The sequence below is a fragment of the Coregonus clupeaformis genome, chromosome 10 (assembly GCF_020615455.1).
Source record: "Coregonus clupeaformis isolate EN_2021a chromosome 10, ASM2061545v1, whole genome shotgun sequence".
Lineage (NCBI taxonomy): Eukaryota > Metazoa > Chordata > Actinopteri > Salmoniformes > Salmonidae > Coregonus > Coregonus clupeaformis.
The window spans coordinates 47748298-47771556 of NC_059201.1; the positions used below are offsets into that span (position 1 = coordinate 47748298).

At 46.9% G+C, this 23259-nt stretch overlaps 1 protein-coding gene across 1 annotated transcript; it reads right to left on the reverse strand.

Annotated features, from left to right (window-relative positions):
* Nucleotides 1–23219, reverse strand: LOC121575412 (ADP-ribosylation factor-like protein 8A). The gene is made up of 7 exons (XM_041888504.2): nucleotides 22781–23219; nucleotides 5367–5447; nucleotides 5130–5203; nucleotides 4688–4781; nucleotides 2972–3039; nucleotides 2488–2558; nucleotides 1–2267 (listed from the first exon to the last, which is right to left on the reverse strand). Exons 1-7 carry the CDS (start codon nucleotides 22901–22903, stop codon nucleotides 2212–2214), a joined length of 567 nt encoding a protein of 188 aa, XP_041744438.1. The 5' UTR covers nucleotides 22904–23219; the 3' UTR covers nucleotides 1–2211.
* Between the last annotated feature and the right edge of the window lie 40 nt (nucleotides 23220–23259).

Sequence of the window (23259 nt, forward strand, 5' to 3'; positions counted from 1 at the left end):
TTCACTTTAGAGACAAGACCATTTTTACTTTGTGTTAACAAGCCAATTCACTCATTGTACATTCTGTCAGGTACAAACGTCCAACTTAAAATAACAAATAGCAACCTTAAACAGTTATTAAGCCTATGGAGTGGTGTTAAAGTGAAGGATGGGACTACGGATACATCTCTGTACTCTGAAGGGACTTCCTCTGCTCAACTCATCTCCTTTACCTGAACTGATCTGAACAGACAGGATGTGTGAAAGCAATATGGTGGATGGATGCCTCTTTTCACCAGTCTAGTCCTTTCATATCTGTGTGAATGAAGGAAAGGAGAAAATGTGGGGAAGCAAAAGTAGACTACTAGTATGCACCCTATAGCTACATGGCACTAAACTAAAGGCTGAGCTGAAATCTCCAGATCCAACAGGGAGGAACTGTTAGTGGAGGCAATGGCTTGATTCATATTCAGGGAGTGAATTATCAGACAAAACCCGCTGGAAACAAAATATACGAGTTGGTTATTGTGTGCTTTACGTCATCTCTGTGCTTAAAAAAACATACAGATGATTTTAGTATTGAATTGTAGTATTGCATCTTTTTGGTGGTTATGTTCAAAGTTAAGACATAAAAAACTAAAGAAACCCTAACACTAAAAGACAAAATAAATATGGCCTTATAAACATGTTATATGAGATGGCAAATACTATAGCATTCATAAAAATTCATGGACATGTGTTTTAGTAAGTCAGACGGAAAAGCGTGTGAATGTCAATGCATGCTAATGTGAGGTGACATAGGAATAGCCAATTCAAATATTGTTAAATAACATTAGGAATAGCTAGCTAAAGTGTCTGAGAAACTCCCAAGGTTGCAATGGTTACACTTTACTTGATCTCTCCAACTAATCAGTTGCCATAAGCAAACATGACTGTTTGACATAACTTCTGTCATTGTTATGACACTGTCACATAGGACTTTTAAAGGAGGGTTCAAGTAAAATGTTGCAATTATAGTTTAAACTGATATTGATGAGAATATCTACAACTCAAAGCAGGGTCCAAATCTACCCGAAATAACAAGATATCAATCTTATATTACATTGTTTTCCATTTGGAATTGGAACAGACTTTGACTGTGACGTGACATATGTTTGACAAGCAGCACTAAAGGTGAATATGTTTGTTTAAGACCATCACATTGTTATACTTATTGTCAAGGATATTGAACCTGTATGAAACTTTATTGATTTCTGTTGCATCAATATGGAACAATTTCCTGTGATGTCATATATATATATATATATATATATATATATATATATATATGTTTTGCTAACTTGTGATCTGACTTATGTATTAAACGTATGTATCCTTCATATTGAGGTGGTATGCATTTCCTTTCAGTTAGGTAAAACATGCAAGAGAAAGGAGAAATGACTGCGTTCAATAAATCTCAACAAATAATTGGTCAGAGCTGATCACCTGATCAGGTTAAGAGACAAAATGGCCACCATGTTGCTATGGGAACAGCTGTGAAGCTACAGGTTAGTAGACAGAATGAGTGAGCGTCTGTGTGAGTAGTTTGAACTTTGAATGACAGGCGAACATGATTCATTTGAGCAAGTGAAAATAGATTATCTCATTGACCAAAACCTCATCCAATCAGACCCACACTGTACAAGTATAATATATAAAAAAACAAAATAAACAAATCTGCAACAGTCAATGAAAACAATAACTACTCAGCGGGTGACTGTCAAGAGTCAACTTGATCCAGTCTGAAGTACATGGTGTAAAAAATGCATACAAAATAATTCAAACAGTGCAAATCATAAGAACGGAATCAGGTAGGGTGGGGGGCTGTTTTTAAAGAGTAAAATGTAGGGATCTCAGATAGCTAAAAAGGAAGGAGAGCTGAGGATGAGAGAACAGCCCCTTCTCTTAGCCTCTATCCATTCCATATTCACAGATCTGAGAAGATTGGATATTTAGAAGCATTGTGGTGATGTCTCCATATACTGCCATATTGCTCACACCTATCCAATCGTCTCAGATCTGTGAACACCAAGAGTGTAGGAGTGAAACGAAGGGACTAGAAATGGAACCAGGGTGATGAGAGAAGGGAGGAGCGGAGGAGGAGAGGAGAGAAGGAGGGGTACGGTTGGTCTTAGAGTAGTGGTCCTGGAGGGGAGAGGAAGGAGAGAGGGAGTCGTCCAGTAAGTTCAGCCCTCATGTAGTTGTCCTCCTGGTTCTGGAATGCTGGATCAGCCACTGTAGTGTGATATCTGCCAGAAGATACAAACACAATTGTTTTGCTTGTTTCAATTACTCCAAAGAAACAAAAAGTATAAAGGTATAGTTATCAGGCCATTATTATGTATTTACATAACATTAAAAGGGAAATGGGGATTCCTAGTCATTTGTACAACTGAATGCATTTAACCAAAATGTGTCTTCCGTATTTAAGCCAACCCCTCTGAATAATTGAACCATTTGTTTTCTTACCGATGTTGTCTTTTTCCTTGCAGGAGATTGAGTAACAGCAGATCTCTCTGTCCTGGATGGCTGACAGGTTCCTGTGTGAGGGCAATGTTAAAGAGAGGAAAACTTAAATTACCCACACACATAGACAGACACAGACACATTGATACAAACAGACAGACACACACACACACACACACACACACACACACACACATAGATACAAACAGACAGACAGACAGACACACACACACACACACACACACACACACACACACACACACAGACACAGACACACACACAGACACAGACACAGACACACATAGATACAAACAGACAGACACACACACACACACACACACACACACACACACACACACACATAGATACAAACAGACAGACACACACACACACAGACACAGACAGACACACAGACACACACACAGACAGACACACACACACAGCATGATTTGCATCACCTACTAAACGGCAGAGCTCCCCTACTCACATCCTTTCAATCAGCTCCTTCTCATCCAAGGCACCCAGAATATCTCTTTTGTTCCCCAAAACCAGTACCTGAAAGAGTCAACGGAAATGACATGAGTATTGCTGTCTTTGCCAATGCACCTGCTTTTCTCCTGCAAACCAAATTCCACGTAACTATAGATTCCACAGGCTTTGTAGTACTGTTACTAGAGCTGTGTAGTTCACTTAGGGCTGTGTAGTTCACTTAGGGCTGTGTAGTTCATTTATGGCTGTGTAGTTCACTTAGGGCTGTGTAGTTCACTTAGGGCTGTGTAGTTCATTTAGGGCTGTGTAGTTCACTTAGGGCTGTGTAGTTCATTTAGGGCTGTGTAGTTCATTTAGGGCTGTGTAATTCATTTAGAGCTGTGTAATTCATTTAGGGCTGTGTGGTTCACTTAGGGCTGTGTAGTTCATTTAGGGCTGTGTAGTTCATTTAGGGCTGTGTAGTTCACTTAGGGCTGTGCAGTTCACCTAGGGCTGTGTAGTTCACTTAGGGCTGTGTAGTTCACTTAGGGCTGTGTAGTTCACTTAGGGCTGTGTAGTTCACTTAGGGCTGTGTAGTTCACTTAGGGCTGTGTAGTTCACTTAGGGCTGTGAACTCCATTACCCAGGCTAACGCTGTAACACAGTAACTAGAGCTAATTCCAAATGACCGTTGGAAGCCAATATCTGCTAGAGTGGAGAAAGAAAGGCAGCTAATGAGAATTGATGTGAGTGGGGGAATGGCTAGCTAGTGTCAGAACAATGTTATCCATCTTCCCTCTCTCATTTAAAATGGCTGACAGCCACACTCCACATGGCTTTAAATAAACATGTCCTCACACTGGTCGGCAGCATGTGTGATAGCGTATGATGTGTGATGTGACTCCTGTCATCCATCCCTGTGTGTTAGGTCCCTACCATCATGTCTATGAGAGCAGTGATGTGTTTAAAGACTTAAAGATGACACGATACTAACGATACTCTGAAAATCATTTGCCATCCTGTCTGGATCTCACTGCACTGCCCAGGCCTGCTAATGGTCTTCCCTCCCAGGCAATACACGTCTGGAGCCAGACAGAGACACACACTCCCCTCCCTTTGTCCTTCCCCACCCTCCATGCCTCCCTCAATCCCTCCTGCAATGCTACGGCACTAGCCTTGGAGATGCTAGTAAATCTGCAATGCTCAACCACCACCCAATAGTTTTCTCTGTCCATTTGTCTCTCTCCCCTGTCTCTCTTAAACCTCTACTCTTTCTCTACCTCTCCTACCCCGCCCCTCTACTTCCTTACTCCTTCTCTACTTATGTTTGTCTTACCATCAAACTTTCCCTCCCTTCTCTTCCTGACCCTTTTCTATTTGTCTTTCTCTCCCTTCCTCCTTCCCGCAATCCCTCCCTTTGGTTCGATAAATCAGGCTCACTCCTCTCTGGTCATCACTCAGACATTCATGTCTGGGCTGCAGAGAGGAGAGATGAGATGAGAAGAGAGGAAAGGAGTGGAGAGAGAGTGGAGAGGAGAGGAGTGGAGAGAGAGTGGAGCGAGAGCGGAAAGAGAGTGTGAGTGTGTGTTGTGACAGCTGCCACACGCCAAGTCTACAGCTCAGGTCAAGGTGAGCCTCTGCTACCCAATGCCTACACTCATATTGACCTTTTCAGTAACATCAACACTCACCACACCGATACCAACGTCATAGTTTTGTAAGAGGCTGTACTCACTGGGATTCCCTGTAGCTGAGGTTTGTCTAGGAGGTTGTGTAGTTCATTCTTTGAGGCCTCAATCTTCTCTGGGTCTGCAGCATCAACCATGTAACTGAGAGAGAGAGAGAGAGAGAGAGAGAGAGAGAGAGAGAGAGAGAGAGAGAGAGAGAGAGAGAGAGAGAGAGAGAGAGAGAGAGAGAGAGAGAGAGAGAGAGAGAGAGAGAGAGAGAAGAGAAGAGAGAGAGAGAGAGAGAGAGAGAGAGAGAGAGAGAGAGAGAGAGAGAGAGAGAGAGAGAGAGAGAGAGAGAGAGAGAGAGAGATTCAGCATTACATATGACTGCATGAGCATGTGAAAGGTACAAAGGGCACATGGATCTTACTCTTAAATGGCTGATGGTGTGTGTGTGTGTGTGTGTGTGTGTGTGTGTGTGTGTGTGTGTGTGTGTGTGTGTGTACTCACACAATGGCACTGACTCCTCGGCAGTATCTCTCCCACATGCTCCGGAATCGAGGCTGACCCCCAATATCCCACAGCTGGAAAACAATTGAATGTGAGCGTACAAACACACACATGGACTCGCTCTCAGTCTCACTTAACCTAACATGTATACATACTATCAGCATGAATACCAAGGATAAGTCCAGCTCATCACCAAAACATTGCTTGTGTACTCATCATCAGGTCTGATGCTCTGACCTTAATGGTGACATTGCCCTTGGTGATTTTCCTCATGTTGAAGCCCACTGTAGGAATCATGTCCTCACTGAACTGCCCTGACTGGAGGGCGAGAGCGAGAGAGAGGGGGAGAAAGAGAGAGGGGGGAGAAAGAGAGAGGGGGAGAGAAAGAGAGAGGGGGGAGAAAGAGAGAGGGGGGGGAGAGAAAGAGAGAGGGGGGAGAAAGAGAAGACAGACAGAGAGAGAGACAGAGCGATAGTTAGACACGCAGTACTGTTCAGCAGAGTAACAAACAAACACAATCATAATAATGAGTCATTGATGATGATGCGTAATTCAGAAACATGACTACAAGTCACCTGATCCCAACAACCAGCAGCATTTTCATCACACTCACCAGGCTACGTCATAAGATACATCCTGGGAGGTGTGCATGAAGAATAGTAAATAGGGTTCCTGTACCGTACCCACTCAGGTCTCAATATATGGTGGATAGGACTATGTACTTTGTTTCTCAACTGAAAGCAAGGTGGTAGCATATTTCATAAAGCAGGATCAATTAGTTATCTAACCACCTTTGGTACACTGAAGTAGGCCTAACTTTCTATATTATAATAAAGGGAAGCTAACATTATCAAATGAGGTAGTGATACCAATGACTGTCAATAGGTTTTTCTTTAAAAAGGGGCAATCTGCAGTTCAAGCAAGCAATAACAAAGCAGTCAATACGCCACTTATTTGGTAAACAGCTGAGGGATGGTGCTGAAGAAATGTAACCACTTTCAAATTCATAGACAGAGCAATGGATGCAAGGACTGGCCATGCATGAGATCAAAGTTATAGTTTTAAACATGTTTTGAGGCTCTACAGTTTACAAACAAGAGTAAAAATAAGCGTACATTTGAATTGTGATGGGGTACGACAGTTGAACTAATCTTATGAGGCTTTCAGAAGTTATATTCATCAAGAATCCAGATTAATATTGAGTTGTTTCAGACTACCGTTATGAGAGTAAGCTGACTAGAGCTCACTGAAATAGCAGAAAGGTTCCACACTGAAACATTGGGTCAAATTCCTGGTAGGGGTATCATGCTAGGTGTTACTGTGTCAGACTGGATCACAGGGCTGTTGGGACATTTCGGAACAGGGTGAAGTTGATCCTAGACGCTGATCTTAGGTCAGTTTTGCATTTCCCCCAATTATGGTTAAAGAGGCAACCAGCAGTTGAAACAATAACAAAGAGACTCCCCGCCCCTTTCGATAAAAAGCTGAGGGATGGGGCTGGAGAAATGTAACTACTCTCAAATTCATAGACAGAGCTATGGGTGCAAGGACTGACTATCCATGATATCAAAATTATAGTTTTAACCATGTTTTGAGGCTATATAGTGTTTGTTTACATTTACTTTGTTTACAAACAAAGGTAAAACAAGCTTATATTTGGGGTTATGCTAGGGTAAGACAGTTGAACTAAGCTCATGAGGCATTTATAAGTTATATTCTTATAAGTCCAAAAATGGATGTAGCAATTGCAGATTGCCCCTTTTTAAGGTTAGGATTGGGGAAGGAAGGTGGATGCTTGATCTGCACCCAGGGGAAACTTCACCCCGGAGCTGACATTTCTGACTAGTCTGACTAGACAGTAAACAACTTTCAGGAAAAAATGCCACATTAGTTTAGGTGGAAATGATTAAATATATGAAATGGTAGTGTCATTTTAATCTCCAAGTCTAAATCAGTTTACAAATATAAAGCAAATAGTGAAAATATGATGAGTAAAATGCATTATGAAAGACTCCATTTGAGGCGCTTGTAGGTTAACTCAAGAAGAAAGCTTTAATCTTGTACTGTCGGAATGCTGCTACTGTACGCTCTCTGACGACCTTTTCAAGTTGAGAGCATTACGTGCAGCCATTCCCTCTGCTTCCTATTAAATCACCAACTTGAAGAGCCTCCGCTGCGGTTGTCCTTGTGCCATCATTACAAAACAGCTTGTTCCACACCATCACCTGAAGGACTTTGTTTTTAAAGTCAGTTCTCTCGAAGTATACTAAGTAAAAGTAGGATACTGCTAGGGCACACAGCACGAGGCCATATCTCTACTTGACAGCAATATTACACTTTCACGCTATAGGGCCTGAGCCTAGTGTCATTTCCTTCCTCCTGGGCCGATGTGTTGCCCTGATCCTACTGTAGAGGTGTTTCAGACAAGACTAATGCACCTGGAACTATATTTCAGCCAGACACACTGACACATTAATACCAAAGACCTGTTAAGCCAAGGGAATAAGTCTCTCACAGACTTTCAGAGGCAGGTAGGGGGTTCATACACTTATGTGTAGGCCTATCTGAACTGTGTGTAGCCCGTTTGTGTATTTACAATAAGAAATAGCCTGATGATCAATTGAGATCAATAATTGGGATCAACGGACGCAATGTGGTAAGCTTTATCTGTTGTGTATTTCCTAATACAAAAGATGCATATTTCCTAATGCAAAGATTGTGAGCTCAAAGTTCACATGGAATCAATCAAAACTGTGATTTTGACCAAAATCCCTAGATTAGGATGAAAACTTCCATAACAGTCCAAATGAAATGATAGCAAAACTACAGAAATCACTTTCTATTCAAAGGGCAAACATTCCTGGATATATAAAGTCCAAACAGGGAGCCTATGTAAAAGGTCAACAGGATTTGCCTACAGCCAGCCTATTGTTTTGATCACGGAGTGACCCCATATCAACTTGGGAGGAAATAAGTGAGGCCTTTGTTACTCCTTCATAAACACTGAACAACATCGGACCTAAATATCGGCGAGGATCCCAGAGTATCTCAGAGGATCCCAGAGTATCTCAGAGGATCCCAGAGTATCTCAGAGGATCTCAGCGGATGCCAGAGTATCCCAGGAGAACACTGTCGAGGGCCATTGTCCTCACAAGACCTCACAGCATTGTATCAACGTCACATGGAACTCATTGTTAAGTCAGATGCCATTTAAGCATAATGCATAACACCCCCTGTCTGGAGATTATGATATAATTGGGGCCCGGAGCTTTTCCTGACTGCATGACCTGACCAGAAAAGGAATAGGGCCATGAGGTTGTCCTGGTCAGGTCACATGGTAAGGAAAGACTCAGGGCCCTAGCTATAATAGATTGCGTTCAGCTCGGTTGGTCCCAGTCTGCTATATGGGGGGTATCACACCTCATCTATCCCATCTGATATGAAAACATATTTGTACATAAATCAAATTTGATTGGTCACGTACACATATTTAGTAGATGTTATCGCAGGTGCAGCGAAATACTTATTTTTCTAGCTCCAACAGTGCAGTAATACCTAAAAATACACACAAATCCCCAAAAATAAAAATAAAGGAATTAAGAAATTTCAGAACGCACAATGTCAGAGTCCGGAATAAATATTATTGTATACGATGGTGTGTATAGACATTATGGACAGTATATGAATAGAAAAGGTGTGTACAGCAGTAGATAAATAGGATGAGCCTAGACTAGAATACAGTATATACACAGTTGAAGTACGAAGTTTACATACAGTTTAGCCAAATACATTTAAACTCAGTTTTTCACAATTCCTGAAATGTAATCGTAGTAAAAATTCCCTGTCTTAGGTCAGTTAGGATCACCACTTTATTTGAAGAATGTGAAATGTCAGAATAATAGTAGACAGAATTATTTATTTCAGCTTTTATTTATTTCATCACATTCCCAGTGGGTCAGAAGTTTACATACACTCAATTAGAATTAGGTAGCATTGCCTTTAAATTGTTTAACTTGGGTCAAACCTTTTCGGGTAGCCTTCCACAAGCTTCCCACAATAAGTTGGGTGAATCTTGGGTCATTCCTCCTGACAGAGCTGGTGTAACTGAGTCAGGTTTGTAGGCCTCCTTGCTCGCACACACCTTTTCAGTTCTGCCCACACATTTTCTATAGGATTGAGGTCAGGGCTTTGTGATGGCCACTCCAATACCTTGACTTTGTTGTCCTTAAGCCATTTTGCCACAACTTTGGAAGTATGCTTGGGGTCATTGTCCATTTGGAAGACCCATTTGCGACCAAGCTTTAACTTCCTGACAGATGTCTTGAGATGTTGCTTCAATATATCCACATAATTTTCCTTCCTCATGATGCCATCTATTTTATGAAGTGCACCAGTCCCTCCTGCAGCAAAGCACCCCCACAACATGATGCTGCCACCCCCGTGCTTCACGGTTGGGATGGTGTTCTTCGGCATTGCAAGCCGACCCCCTTTTTCCTCCAAACATAACGATGGTCATTATGGCCAAACAGTTCTATTTTTGTTTCATCAGACCAGTGTCACGAACAGAAGAGGACCCAAGAGCGCAAGTTCAAATTCAGAGTTCTTTATTCAAGGTTACAGGCGGGAAGAGGAGTCCCAGGGGTGTCAGGGGTCTTTCAGGGTCCTCCTGTGGGTACCTGTGCTCCGGGGTCACCAAATGTCCGGGGGTGTCCAGTCCAAGTGCTTAGTGTGTGTGTTCCCCCAGTGATGGAGCGGCGTATCGGGCTGAGGGTGGTGAAACGTCTGGGCACGCTCATCTGGTGGTCGGAGACCTGGGGAACACACACACACCACAGCAATATGAATGGCAGGCAGAAGTACAGATCAGGGCTGGGCAAATATCGTGGTGAGAGACAGAAGGCAGAAACGAGTTACCGGAGGGGCTGAAGATCGGAGAGTAGTCGAGGTCCAGAAGGCAGGTTGGGATAGACGGGGCAGTAGAACAAGGAGGCAGTCAAGAAAGGATCGGTATCACAAACAGGAGTCAGAGCGCAGACAGGCAGGTTACTGGTCCGGGTTTGAAGACGATCTGACAGGGCTTGGCTGAAAACCAGGGCTTGATATACTGGGAGAGGTAGTGGGAAATGCAGTTCAGCTGGCAGAGTAATTAGAACAGAGTGAGGCAAGGTGAGGATGGTGAGTGGGAAATGCAGTGCAGCTGGCCAGGTAACAAGAGCAGAGCAGGGCAGGTGGAGCTAGTTAGGCTGAGTAGAGAGAGGGAGGTGAGCAGAGTGGAAGATAATTGAATGCAATTAATGTTGCTACCAGGGAGAGAGAGTGCTCATGACAGGACCCCCCCTCCAAGGGACGGCCCCAGAAGTCCCAAGAACAACATCATGCCGGGAGGGTGGAGGGAGCAGGCGGCGGGTCAGAACTCCTCCGAGCGGTCCGAGTGAATCTCCTCATCCTCAGAAGGAGCTGGAGGGTCACGGTCGGGAGACAGGACAGGCACTGAGACAGGAGCAGGGCGGGCCGGACGGCTAGGAACCCCTCTTGGACGGCCCCCTACGGATTGCAGGCTGATCAGGATGTAGTCGGTGGAAGTCAGTGATAAGGGTCCGGTCCACTATCCTCCTGGCCGGGATCCAGGTCCTCTCCTCTGGACCATATCCCTCCCAATCAACGAGGTACTGGAGACCCCTACCCCTTCGCCTAGGCGGAGCAGCCGCCGGACGGTGAAGACAGGACCGCCATCTACGAGGCGCGGAGGAGGTGGCGCCGGAGCTGCAGGGACCAGGGGACTTTCATGGACCGGCTTGACCTTGGAGACGTGGAAGGTGGGGTGGACCCGCATGGAAGCGGGCAACTGAAGTCGGACCGCCGTTGGACTGATGACTTTCTGCACAGGAAAAGGACCAATGAAGCGAGGGGCCAGCTTTCGTGATACAACCCGCAGCGGCAGATCCGGGCAGACAGCCAGACCTTCTGACCAACCCGGTAAGTAGGTGCTGGGGTCCTCCGTCGGTTGGCACCGACGGCGTAGCTGGTTCCAGACTTCAGGAGCACAGTGCGAGCCTGGGCCCAAGTGCGGCGGCAGCGGCGGGCATACGCAAGAGCAGACGGACAGGTGGCATCCGCCTCCTGGCTGGCAAACAGTGGAGGTTGATACCCGTAGACACACTGAAAGGGGGAGAGCCCGGTGGAGGAACTGGTGAGTGAATTATGGGCATATTCCACCCAGAGCAGGTGTTGAGCCCAGGCCCGGGATTTTGGGAAGCCACACACCTCAGTGCCTTCTCCAGCTCCTGGTTCATGCGTTCAGTCTGGCCGTTTGACTGCGGGTGGAATCCAGACGATAGGCTGGCGGTGGCCCCAAGGAGATGACAGAACTCCTTCCAAAAGGTTGCTGAGAATTGCGGGCCCCGGTCTGACACTATATCCTGGGGTAGGCCATGGATACGAAACACATGTTCCAGGACCACCTGGGAGGTCTCTTTAGCAGAGGGTAGTTTGGGAAGGGGCACGAAGTGGGTCATCTTACTAAAGCGGTCAACAATGGTAAGGATGACTGTGTGTCCGTCAGAGGGCGGAAGGCCCGTAACAAAGTCCAGTGAAACGTGGGACCAGGGCCTCTTGGGTATGAGTAGGGGTTGCAGCAACCCAGCAGGAGGCTGGTTGGGAGTCTTGTTTCGGGTTACAAGTGGGACAAGCTCGGATGAATTCTCGGACATCCCGTCTCATCCCCCGCCACCAGAACCGCTGGCGGACCAGATGAAGGGTGCGAGTGATGCCGGGATGACAGGCCAGACGGGATTCGTGCCCCCACTGAATCACAGGTGACCTGAGATTTGCTGGAACAAACAGACGGTTGGGGGCGCTGGTGCTTGGACCTGGCTGGTCCCGAAGAGCCTCCATGACCTGCTTCTCGATCTCCCAGGTGAGGGCCGCACGACCAAGTGGCTGGGAAGAATGGGAGCTGTCATGGCGGTGGTCTCGTCCTTCTGAAACATCCGGGGAAAGAGCATCAGGTTTGATGTTGCGAGATCCCGGCGGTAGGAGAGCGTGAAATTGAAGCGCAGTAAAGAACAGAGACCACCGCTGTTGACGGGAGTTCAGCCTCCTGGCTGTTTGGATATACTCCAGGTTCTTGTGGTCTGTCCACACTACGAATGGTTCCTTTGACCCCTCTAACCAGTGCCGCCATTCTTCAAGGGCGAGCTTGACAGCCAACAGCTCGCGGTTCCCAATGTCGTAGTTGCATTCGGCAGGGGTTAGCCGACGGGAGTAGAAGGCACAGGGGTGCATCTTGCCATCCTCAGCTGCTCTTTGAGAAAGCACTGCACCCACTCCCACGTCCGAAGCATCTACCTCCACCACAAACTGCCTTGCGCATCTGGCATCTGGAGGATGGGAGCAGAAGTGAAACATGTCTTGAGGATATTGAAGGCCTTATCAGCAGCTGATGTCCATTGGTACGGTTGTTTAGTGCTGGTTAGCGCCCGTGAGGGGGTGCAGCCACTGTGCTATAGTTTCTGATGAATCTCCTATAAAAGTTGGCAAAGCCCAGGAACTGTTGCAACTTCTTCCGAGACTCAGGAACTGGCCAGGAAGTGACAGCCGACACCTTCGTGAGATCCATCTGAATGCTGCCCTCGGTCACCACATACCCCAGGAATGAAACGGTCTTGGCATGGAACTCGCACTTCTCTGCCTTCACGAAAAGAGAGTTCTCCAGCAGGCGGCGCAGGACCAACCGGACGTGGTGCGTGTGTTCTGACAGAGTCTTTGAGAATATTAAAATATCGTCAAGGTACACAAATACGAACGTATTTAGCATGTCCCTGAGGATATCATTCACTAGGGCTTGAAAAACTGCTGGGGCATTGGTGAGGCCGAAGGGCATGACGAGATATTCATAGTGGCCGGTTGGTGTGTTGAACGCTGTCTTCCATTCGTCTCCTCCCTCATCCGCACCAGATGGTAGGCATTGCGAAGGTCCAGCTTAGTGAATACAGTGGCTCCCTGCAGCAGTTCGAAGGCAGACGAAAGTAAGGGCAGTGGGTAGCGATTCTTAACCGTGATGTCGTTCAGACCCGGTAATCTATGCATGGACGAAGAGAACCGTCCTTCTTGCCGACAAAGAAGAATCCCGCTCCTGCGGGGAAGACGACGGTCTAATTATCCCGGAGGCAAGAGAGTCATTAATGTAGTCCTCCATGGCCTTTCTTTCCGGGGGCTGACAGTGAATACAGACGACCCTTGGGAGGTGCTGTGCCAGGCAGGAGATCAATCGCGCAGTCATAGGGTCTGTGTGGGGGGTAGAGATGTCGCCTTGGATTTGTTGAACACCTCTTTCAGGCTGTGGTAACAGGCCGGAACATTGGATATGTCGGAGGTAGCGCTAGATCCTTCCCGGTGAACGGGCAGGGTGGCCCCCTTAAACAGGTCTGGTGACAACTCCTTCCCCACTCACGGACTGTTCCTGTCTCCCAGTCGATGTGGGGGTTGTGCTGACGGAGCCACGGGTATCCAAGAATGAGTGGTTGGCCAGGTGAGTGTAGGAGGTGAAACTGGATGGACTCCTGGTGGTTTCCTGACAGCAGGATTGTCACAGGGGCGGAGATATGAGTGACAGTGCCAAGATGATGCCCATCCAGGGCTCGTGCAGGAATGGGTTGTGTCAGTTGATGATGGTTCACGCCCAGTTGCTGTGCAAGCTCAGGGTCCATGATGTTTGCTTCGGCTCCGGAATCCACAAGGGCGGCCAATGTATGAGTCTTGTCAGAAAGCTGAAGGCGGAGATGAAGCAGGGTCTTTCGGATGGAGGGAGACTGAAGGCTTGTTGAGCTCACCCGGATCTCCCCCTACACCTGGTGAGCTGCGGCTTTTGCCGGACAAGTAGCGACACGGTGATTCTCGCCACCACAGTAGAGGCAAAGGTTGGAGCTTAGACGGCGCCGACGCTCCTCGGGAGTCAGAGAGGCACGGCCAATCTCCATGGGCTCAGGCTGATTGAGTTGGCTATGGGACTTGACAGGCAGGGGCTGGACAGAAGCGGTATCGACCCGAGTACGGATGGCAGGGTTGACTGAGACGGCCCCTTCTCCCTCCTCCGGGTCTGTATACGGCGGTCAATGCGAACCGCAAGGTCAATGGCGGCATCAAGCGTTGAGGGCGGGTCATGGGAAACAAGCTCGTCCTTGATATAGTCCGCCAGGCTATGGAGGAAGGCTTGCACCAGTGCCTCTGGGTTAAACGAGCTTTGACTGGCCAGGGTACGAAAGTCAATGGAGAAGTCTGCCACTGTCCGATTGCCCTGACGGATGGTGAGCAGAGCTTGTGACGCTTCGGCTGTTGGCGAGCCTAGGTCAAAGACCTTTAACATCTCCTCCTCAAAGGCACTGAAGGAGGCACAGGCTGGGGGTTTGCCGGTCGAATTCCGCCGTTCCCCACAACCGAGCTCGACCGGTGAGATGTGTGATGACATACCCCACCTTGGCTCCCTCTGTTGAGAAAGTCCTGGGCTGTAGTGCAAACTGGATTCGGCAGCTGCTCAAGAATGGTCTTACTTGCTTCTGGTTGCCATCAAAAGCGTTCGGGTTCCCAATCCTTGGTTCAGGAGCGTGGGGATCTGGTGGCAGCACTGCCGGGCCTGCAGCATTGGGACCTCCAGCGGAGGGATGAAGGAGTATCGGTGGTACAGGAACAAAAGGACCAGGGGGGTGCAGGTGGAGTAGCCGGGCTTGAGAGTAGTTGCAGGGCTTGGGCTAGCTGTTGTTGCTGCAGTTGGAACTGTTGTTGCTGCTGGTTGAATAGCTGGAGAAGGGAAGCGTGTCGCCAGCCATCCGATTTATGTCTCCCTCAGAGCGTTCCAGTCGCTGTGGGGCAGTCCTCTCTGGCTCTTCCTCCATCGTGGTCAGGGAGTGCGCTGGGTCCATGATGGTCAGATCGTTCTGTCACGAACAGAAGAGGACCCAAGAGCGCAAGTTCAAATTCAGAGTTCTTTATTCAAGGTTACAGGCGGGAAGAGGAGTCCCAGGGGTGTCAGGGGTCTTTCAGGGTCCTCCTGTGGGTACCTGTGCTCCGGGGGTCACCAAATGTCCGGGGGTGTCCAGTCCAAGTGCTTAGTGTGTGTGTTCCCCAGTGATGGAGCGGCGTATCGGGCTGAGGGTGGTGAAACGTCTGGGCACGCTCATCTGGTGGTCGGAGACCTGGGGGAACACACACACACAACAGCAATATGAATGGCAGGCAGAAGTACAGATCAGGGCTGGGCAAATATCGTGGTGAGAGACAGAAGGCAGAAACGAGTTACCGGAGGGGCTGAAGATCGGAGAGTAGTCGAGGTCCAGAAGGCAGGTTGGGATAGACGGGGCAGTAGAACAAGGAGGCAGTCAAGAAAGGATCGGTATCACAAACAGGAGTCAGAGCGCAGACAGGCAGGTTACTGGTCCGGGTTTGAAGACGATCTGACAGGGCTTGGCTGAAAACCAGGGCTTGATATACTGGGAGAGGTAGTGGGGAAATGCAGTTCAGCTGGCAGAGTAATTAGAACAGAGTGAGGCAAGGTGAGGATGGTGAGTGGGAAATGCAGTGCAGCTGGCCAGGTAACAAGAGCAGAGCAGGGCAGGTGGAGCTAGTTAGGCTGAGTAGAGAGAGGGAGGTGAGCAGAGTGGAAGATAATTGAATGCAATTAATGTTGCTACCAGGGAGAGAGAGTGCTCATGACAACCAGAGGACATTTCTCCAAAAAGTAAGATCTTTGTCCCCATGTGCAGTTGCAAACCGTAGTTTGGCTTTTTTATGGCAGTTTTGGAGCGGTGGCTTCTTCCTTGCTGAGCGGCCTTTCAGGTTATGTCAATATAGGAATTTCAGTTGAAGTCGGAAGATTACATACACCTTAGCCAAATACATTTAAACTCAGTTTTTCACAATCCCTGATATTTAATCCTAGTAAAAATTCCCAGTCTTAGGTCAGTTAGGATCACCACTTTATTTTAAGAATGTGAAATGTCAGAATAATAGTAGAGAGAATGATTTATTTCAGCTTTTATTTCTTACTGTGGATATAGATACTTTTGTACCTGTTTCCTCCAGCATCTTCACAAGGTCCTTTGCTGTTGTTCTGGGATTGATTTGCACTTTTCACACTAAAGTACCTTCATCTCTAGGAGACAGAACGCGTCTCCTTCCTGAGCGGTATGACAGCTGAACCAGACTTGTGCAGGTCTACACATTTTTTTCTGAGGTCTTGGCTGATTTCTTTTGATTTTCCCATGATGTCAAGCAAAGAGGCACTGAGTTTGAAGGTAGGCCTTGAAATACATCCACATGTACACCTCCAATTGACTCAAATGATGTCAATTAGCCTATCAGAAGCTTCTAACGCCATGACATCATTTTCTGGAATTTTCCAAGCTGTTTAAAGGCACAGTCAACTTATTGTATGTAAACTTCTGACCCACTGGAATTGTGATACAGTGAATTAGAAGTGAAATAATCTGTCTGTAAACAATTGTTGGAAAAATTACTTGTGTCATGCACAAAGTAGATGTCCTAACCGACTTGCCAAAACTATAGTTTGTTAACAAGAAATGTGTGGAGTGGTTGAAAAACGTGTTTCAATGACTCCAACCTAAGTGTATGTAAACTTCCGACTTCAACTGTACATATGAAGTGGGTAAAACAGTATGTAAACATTATTAAAAAGTGACCAGTGTTCAATGACTATGTACTGTATATAAGGCAACAGTCTCTAAAGGTGCAGGGTAGAGTACCGGGTGGTAGCCAGCTAGTAAAAGTGACTAAGTTCAGTGCAGGGTACTGGGCAGGGGCCAGCTAGTGGTGACTATTTAACAGTCTGATGGCCTGGAGATAGAAGCTGTTTTTCAATCTCTTCGGTCCCAGCTGTCTCCGCGTTCTAGATGGTAGTGGTGTGAACAGGCCGTGGCTCAGGTCCTTGATGATCTTCTTGGCCTTCCTGTGACACCGGGTGCTGTAGATGTCTTGGAGGGCAGGTTGTGTGCCCCCGGTACTGCGTTGTGCTGACAGCACCACCTTCTGGAGAGCCCTGCGGTTGCGGAAGGTGCAATTGCCGGACCAGGTGGTGATACAGCCCGACAGGATGCTCTCAATGGTACATCTGTAGAAGTTTGTGAGGGTCTCAGTGCCTTCTTCACCACACGGTCTGTGTGAATGGACCATTTTAGGTTGTCAATGATGTGCACGCGGAGGAACCGTAAGCGTTTCATCCTCTCCACTGCGGCCCCGTCGATGTGGATGGGGGCGTGCTCTCTCTGCTGTCTCCCAAAGTCTACGATCAGCTCCTTTGTTTTGTTGACTTTGAGGGAGAGGTTATTTATTTTCCTGGCACCACTCTCCCAGGGCCCTCAACTCCTCCATGTAGGCTGTCTCGTCGTTGTTGGTAATCAGGCCTACCACTGTTGTGTTGTCTGTGAACTTGATGATTGAGTTGGAGACGTGATTGGCCACGCTTTCTTGGGTACAGGAACAATGGTGGACATCTTGAAGCAAGTGGGGAAAATATAGGGATAGGGAGATATAGTATATGTCCATAAACACTCCAGCTAGCTGGACTGCACATGCTCTGAGGACGCAGCTTGGGATGCTGTCTGGGTCGGCAGCCTTGCGAGGGATATCACGCTTAAATGTCTTACTCACGTCGGCCACGGAGAACGAGAGCTCACAATCCTTGTGAGCGGTGGTGGCCCGCGTCGGCGGCACTGTGTTTTCCTCGAAGTGGGCGAAGAAGGTGTTTAGCTTGTCCTGGAGCAAGGCGTCTGTGTCCACGACGTGGCTGGTTTTCCCTTTATAATCTGAGATTGTCTGGAGTCCATGCCACATACGTCTCGTGTCTGAGCTGTTGAATTGAGACTCCACTTTGTCCCTGTACTGACGTTTTGCCTGTTTGATTGCCTTACAGAGGGCATAGCTGGACTGTTTGTACTCGTCCATGTTCCCAGTCACCTTGCCGTGGTTAAATGTGGTGGTTCTCGCTTTAAGTTTTGCACGAATGGGGCCATCGATCCACGGTTTGGATAAATTCTAATCATCACAGTGGGCACAAAATCTTCTATGCACTTCCTCATGAAGTGTATACATCAATGCTATTCTCGGAGGCAACCCGGAAAATATCCCAGTCCGCATGATCAAAACAATCTAGAAGCATAGATTCTTATTGGTCAGACCAACGATGAACAGTACTTTCACGGGTACTTCCTTTTTAATTACGTTTCTACCTATAGGAGGGGAGGAGCAGAATGGATATACAGTGAGGGAAAAAAGTTTTTGTTCCCCTGCTGATTTTGTACGTTTGCCCACTGACAAAGAAATTATCAGTCTATAATTTTAATGGTAGGTTTATTTGAACAGTGAGAAACAGAATAACAATAACAAAATCCAGAAAAACGCATGTCAAAAATGCTATGAATTGATTTGCATTTTAATGAGGGAAATAAGTATTTGACCCCTCTGCAAAACATGACTTAGTAATTGGTGGCAAAACCCTTGTTGGCAATCACAGAGGTCAGACGTTTCTTGTAGTTGGCCACCAGGTTTGCACACATCTCAGGAGGGATTTTGTCCCACTCCTCTTTGCAGATCTTCTCCAAGTCATTAAGGTTTCGAGGCTGACGTTTGGCAACTCGAACCTTCAGCTCCCTCCACAGATTTTATATGGGATTAAGGTCTGCAGACTGGCTAGGCCACTCCAGGACCTTAATGTGCTTCGTCTTGAGCCACTCCTTTGTTGCCTTGGCCGTGTGTTTTGGGTCATTGTCATGCTGGAATACCCACCCACGACCCATTTTCAATGCCCTGGCTGAGGGAAGGCGGTTCTCACCCAAGATTTGACGGTACATAGCCCCGTCCATCGTCCCTTTGATGCGGTGAAGTTGTCCTGTCCCCTTCGCAGAAAAACACTCCCAAAGCATAATGTTTCCACCTCCATGTTTGACGGTGGGGATGGTGTTCTTGGGGTCATAGGCAGCATTCCTCCTCCTCCAAACACGGCGAGTTGACTTGATGCTAAAGAGCTCCATTTTGGTCTCATCTGACCACAACACTTTCACCCAGTTCTCCTCTGAATCATTCAGATGTTCATTGGCAAACTTCAGACGGGCATGTATATGTGCTTTCTTGAGCAGGGGGACCTTGCGGGCGCTGCAGGATTTCAGTCCTTCACGGCGTAGTGTGTTACCAATTGTTTTCTTGGTGACTATGGTCCCAGCTGCCTTGAGATCATTGACAAGATTCTCCTGTGTAGTTCTGGGCTGATTCCTCACCGTTCTCATGATCATTGCAACTCCACAAGGTGAGATCTTGCATGGAGCCCCAGGCCGAGGGAGATTGACAGTTATTTTGTGTTTCTTCCATTTGCGAATAATCGCACCAACTGTTGTCACCTTCTCACCAAGCTGCATGGTGATGGTCTTGTAGCCCATTCCAGCCTTGTGTAGGTCTACAATCTTGTCACTGACATCCTTGGAGAGCTCTTTGGTCTTGGCCATGGTGGAGAGTTTGGAATCTGATTGATTGATTGCTTCTGTGGACAGGTGTCTTTTATACAGGTAACAAACTGAGATTAGGAGCACTCCCTTTAAGAGTGTGCTCCTAATCTCAGCTCATTACCTGTATAAAAGAGACCTGGGAGCCAGAAATATTTCTGATTGAGAGGGGGTCAAATACTTTTTCCCTCATTAAAATGCAAATCAATTTATAACATTTTTTACATGCGTTTTTCTGGATTCTGTTGTTATTCTGTCTCTCACTGTTCAAATAAACCTACCATTAAAATTATAGACTGATCATTTCTTTGTCAGTGGGCAAACGTACAAAATCAGCAGGGGATCAAATACTTTTTTCCCCTCACTGTACATGGCCGTGACGATGACCAAAGAGAATTCTCTCTGGAGGTAATGCGGTCGGCATTTGATGGTGAGGTATTCCAGATTGGGAGAAGAAATAGACTTGAGTTCCTGTACGTTACCGCAATCACACCATGAGTAGTTAATCATGAAATATACACCTCCACCTTTCTTTTTCCCCAGAGAGTTCTTTCTTCCTGTCCACGCGATGTACAGAGAACCCAGCTGGCTGTATGGACAGGGACAGTATATCCGGAGAGAGCCATGATTCCGTGAAACAAAGTAAGTTACAAAGTATGTCCCTGATGTCTCGCCTGAAGGAGATCCTCACCCTGAGCTCATCTACTTTATTCTCCAGGGAATGAACATTAACGAGTAATATACTCAGCAGCAGTGGATGGTATGTACGCATCCTGAGTCAGACTAAAAGCCCACTCCATATTCCTCTTCTCCGTCAATGGCATCTTGGAGCAGCCCCTGGGATGAGTTGAATTCCTTCAGGGGTACAAACAAAGGATCCAATTCAGGAAAGTCTCATTTCTGGTTGAAATGCTGGTGAGTGACCGCCGATCTAATATAGAAAAGTTATTTTTTGGCTGTAGGTAATAATACAAGAAGATTCTGCGCAAATAATGTAAGAAATAACACCAACAAAAAAAAAATACTGCAAAGTTGGCTAGGAGCATGGCGACCATGTCTGTCGGTGCCATCTTGTTACATACACACATAGCCTATAGCCTAGCCTACAGATCTGTACTTGGATTTCTTAGCACGAGTGGGATCTTGCTTCAATGCTTTCACAACAACCTGGACATAGAAATGTAATGTCTAGAATATATGATTCCCTCTGCATTAAATGGAACAGAACGCCATTTCTGCTCTATACATTACATCTCTATCTGAAAGTGTCATCCCAAAAAGTTTGAAAACTGCACCTTTAAAAATACACTTCCCCACTAAGTGATCATATACTGCAGTCACCCATAACCTGTGCATACTGCTCAGAGCATGGCTGAGTTAGACTCTGGGCCTTCAGTTGTATAATAAAAGTTAAAGGACACTTAACTGCCGCTCACTGGGACTGATATGAGACGGACGAGACACCAAACTGCCAGATGGGAGGATCTGACAAACAAGGATGAGTCACTAGGTCACAGTCTTCCCAAGTCCCTGTCTAGCACTCAGTGGGGAGCCAGGGCCAGGGCCGAGCCAACAGCCTTCTGATTCTCACTCCTCCAACATGACAGCACAACCCCACTCACTGCCACCTGTGGCAGCTCAACAGATACACCATAAGGATCAGGAACTTGGGTATTGGACTGTCTGTGAAACCAGATGGATATGGTCCCGGACAGTGAGTTTGAGAGCCCTGAATTAAGTGGGCCTGGGGATGGGCACGGGGCTGGGGAATGGGCTGAGGATGGGGAAGGGGATGGGGCAGAAAATGGGGATGGTGATGGGGCTGGGGAATGGGCTGAGGCTGGGGATGGGCTGGACCTGTGAATGGGGCAGGGGAATGGGCTGAGGCTGGGGATGGGTAATTGACTGGGTTTGGCTGAGGCTGGGGATGGGCTCAGGTTGGGCAGGAGCAAAGGCAGGGTCTGGGGTTGGGCTGGGAGCAAGGGCAGGGTCTGAGTCAGGGCCTGGGGACGGGTAGCCTCGTAATTACCAGACTGATTACCGCATATCCGTGCTGCGAACATTCATGTAAGCTCGTGAGATCAGGCGGCTTGCGAGGCTAGGGGACGAAGATGGGGCTGGGGAATTGGGCTCAGCTGGAGCAGGTGGATGCAAGGAAGCGAGGTCCAGGTTTAATTGATGTGCTCTGTAAATGGGTGAATTTATACACAGATTACCTTCTTCTGCACAGCCTGGTTTTATGTGTGTTCGCAGAGGGAATACTCATCAGCACTGGTGAACAAACACACACACACATCTACAGTATTAACACAAATTCTAATAAAGATAGGCTAATCATTTCCTGTTCATACAAAAATACCTGTACAATGTACAAACCATTATACACCCATCAACATACCACACTGCAAGGATATCACTACAATCACACACTGCCTGGTGAGAGGATTGACACAGTTTTGCAATGGAGCAAGTGGAAGGGCTGTTGTTGTTGCCAAAGTAGTAGCAAATGAGGAATGGGCAAAACAATGAATACAGTCAGAGTAGTGGCCAATATTGAATGTACAGCCCAACTGTGACCTACTGCTTGTATGTCAGAGAGATACAATATTGTAGGGCCTAGTGTAGCCTGCAGTGTGCAAAAGTACTACAACCAATGTAGGCCTATGCCTTGGTCATATCTGGTCCTAGTCTTGGCCTTTTCTAGTTCCTTGTCATACATGTAAGCAGTCTCAGCATCCTAATCCAATACCTTGGCTCGGACATTCCTGGGCGGATTTAGACCCAAAATATCTTACACTGCACATAATTATCTAGGTTATGTGTAACATATGGTGTACAATGAAATAACAGTGCACCATTTCAAGGTTGTAATGCTCGTAGGTTGTAATGCAGTCTTAATAAATCATATAGGCCAATTAATATAGCATATCGTCCTATTCACAATTACATCTAGACATTATTCACACACATATAGCCTATTTGTTTCTAGCCAGGACGAAAAGGTCATGATTACGAATAATGCTGCGACACTGTAACAATTAACAGGAGGAGCGGTGTTTCAATCACCGGACCCGCTACTTTGTGCCACGGTCTATTCCCATCGTAATCGGTGCAGACACAGACAGAGCGAGTAAACGGAGAAATTACCGCTATTACGTTCACGAAGGTTGTCTTCCCCGAATACTGCAGACCGACCAGTGTCAACTCCATCTCCTCCTTCCAAAATAACTGTTTAAACCAGTCCAACAGCTTGTTAAAAAGGGCTATCATCTTGAGAGAGGAGCTAGGGTAGCAAAATATCAGCTGACTGGACGTCTTCACCGCGGCAGCGATCCAATAGAGGAATGCGAAGATGTAGCCCGTTTCAGTCCTCAGGAATCGCAATATAAAGGGCGGTGTTTTGATTTTACGCCTTACAGAATGTTAATTGTTTTTAAAGCCTCTTATTTTCTTGCGGTCCCTATTGCTTCGCTTCACGTCTTTCCCTTCCTAATCGGGTGGGGTTTTAGATCCATGCACAGCTGATCCGCGAAACAATGCGCGGAAAGGGGTGCTTTGATGAAAGGCGCAAGTATGGGTAGCTGCAGTGGGCGATCACTGAGGTATAAAGAACGATTCACTCGGGA

What these genes read in the sequence shown, in the direction of transcription:
- LOC121575412 (XM_041888504.2), bottom strand. Translation starts at nt 22,903, where the DNA reads ATGATAGCCCTTTTTAACAAGCTGTTGGACTGGTTTAAACAGTTATTT. An exon ending in AGGGCAATGTCACCATTAAG is followed by an intron (nt 5,204 to 5,366) that starts GTCAGAGCATCA and finishes ATTGTTTTCCAG; the next exon opens with CTGTGGGATATTGGGGGTCA. An exon ending in AAGGAGCTGATTGAAAGGAT is followed by an intron (nt 2,559 to 2,971) that starts GTGAGTAGGGGA and finishes GCCCTCACACAG; the next exon opens with GAACCTGTCAGCCATCCAGG.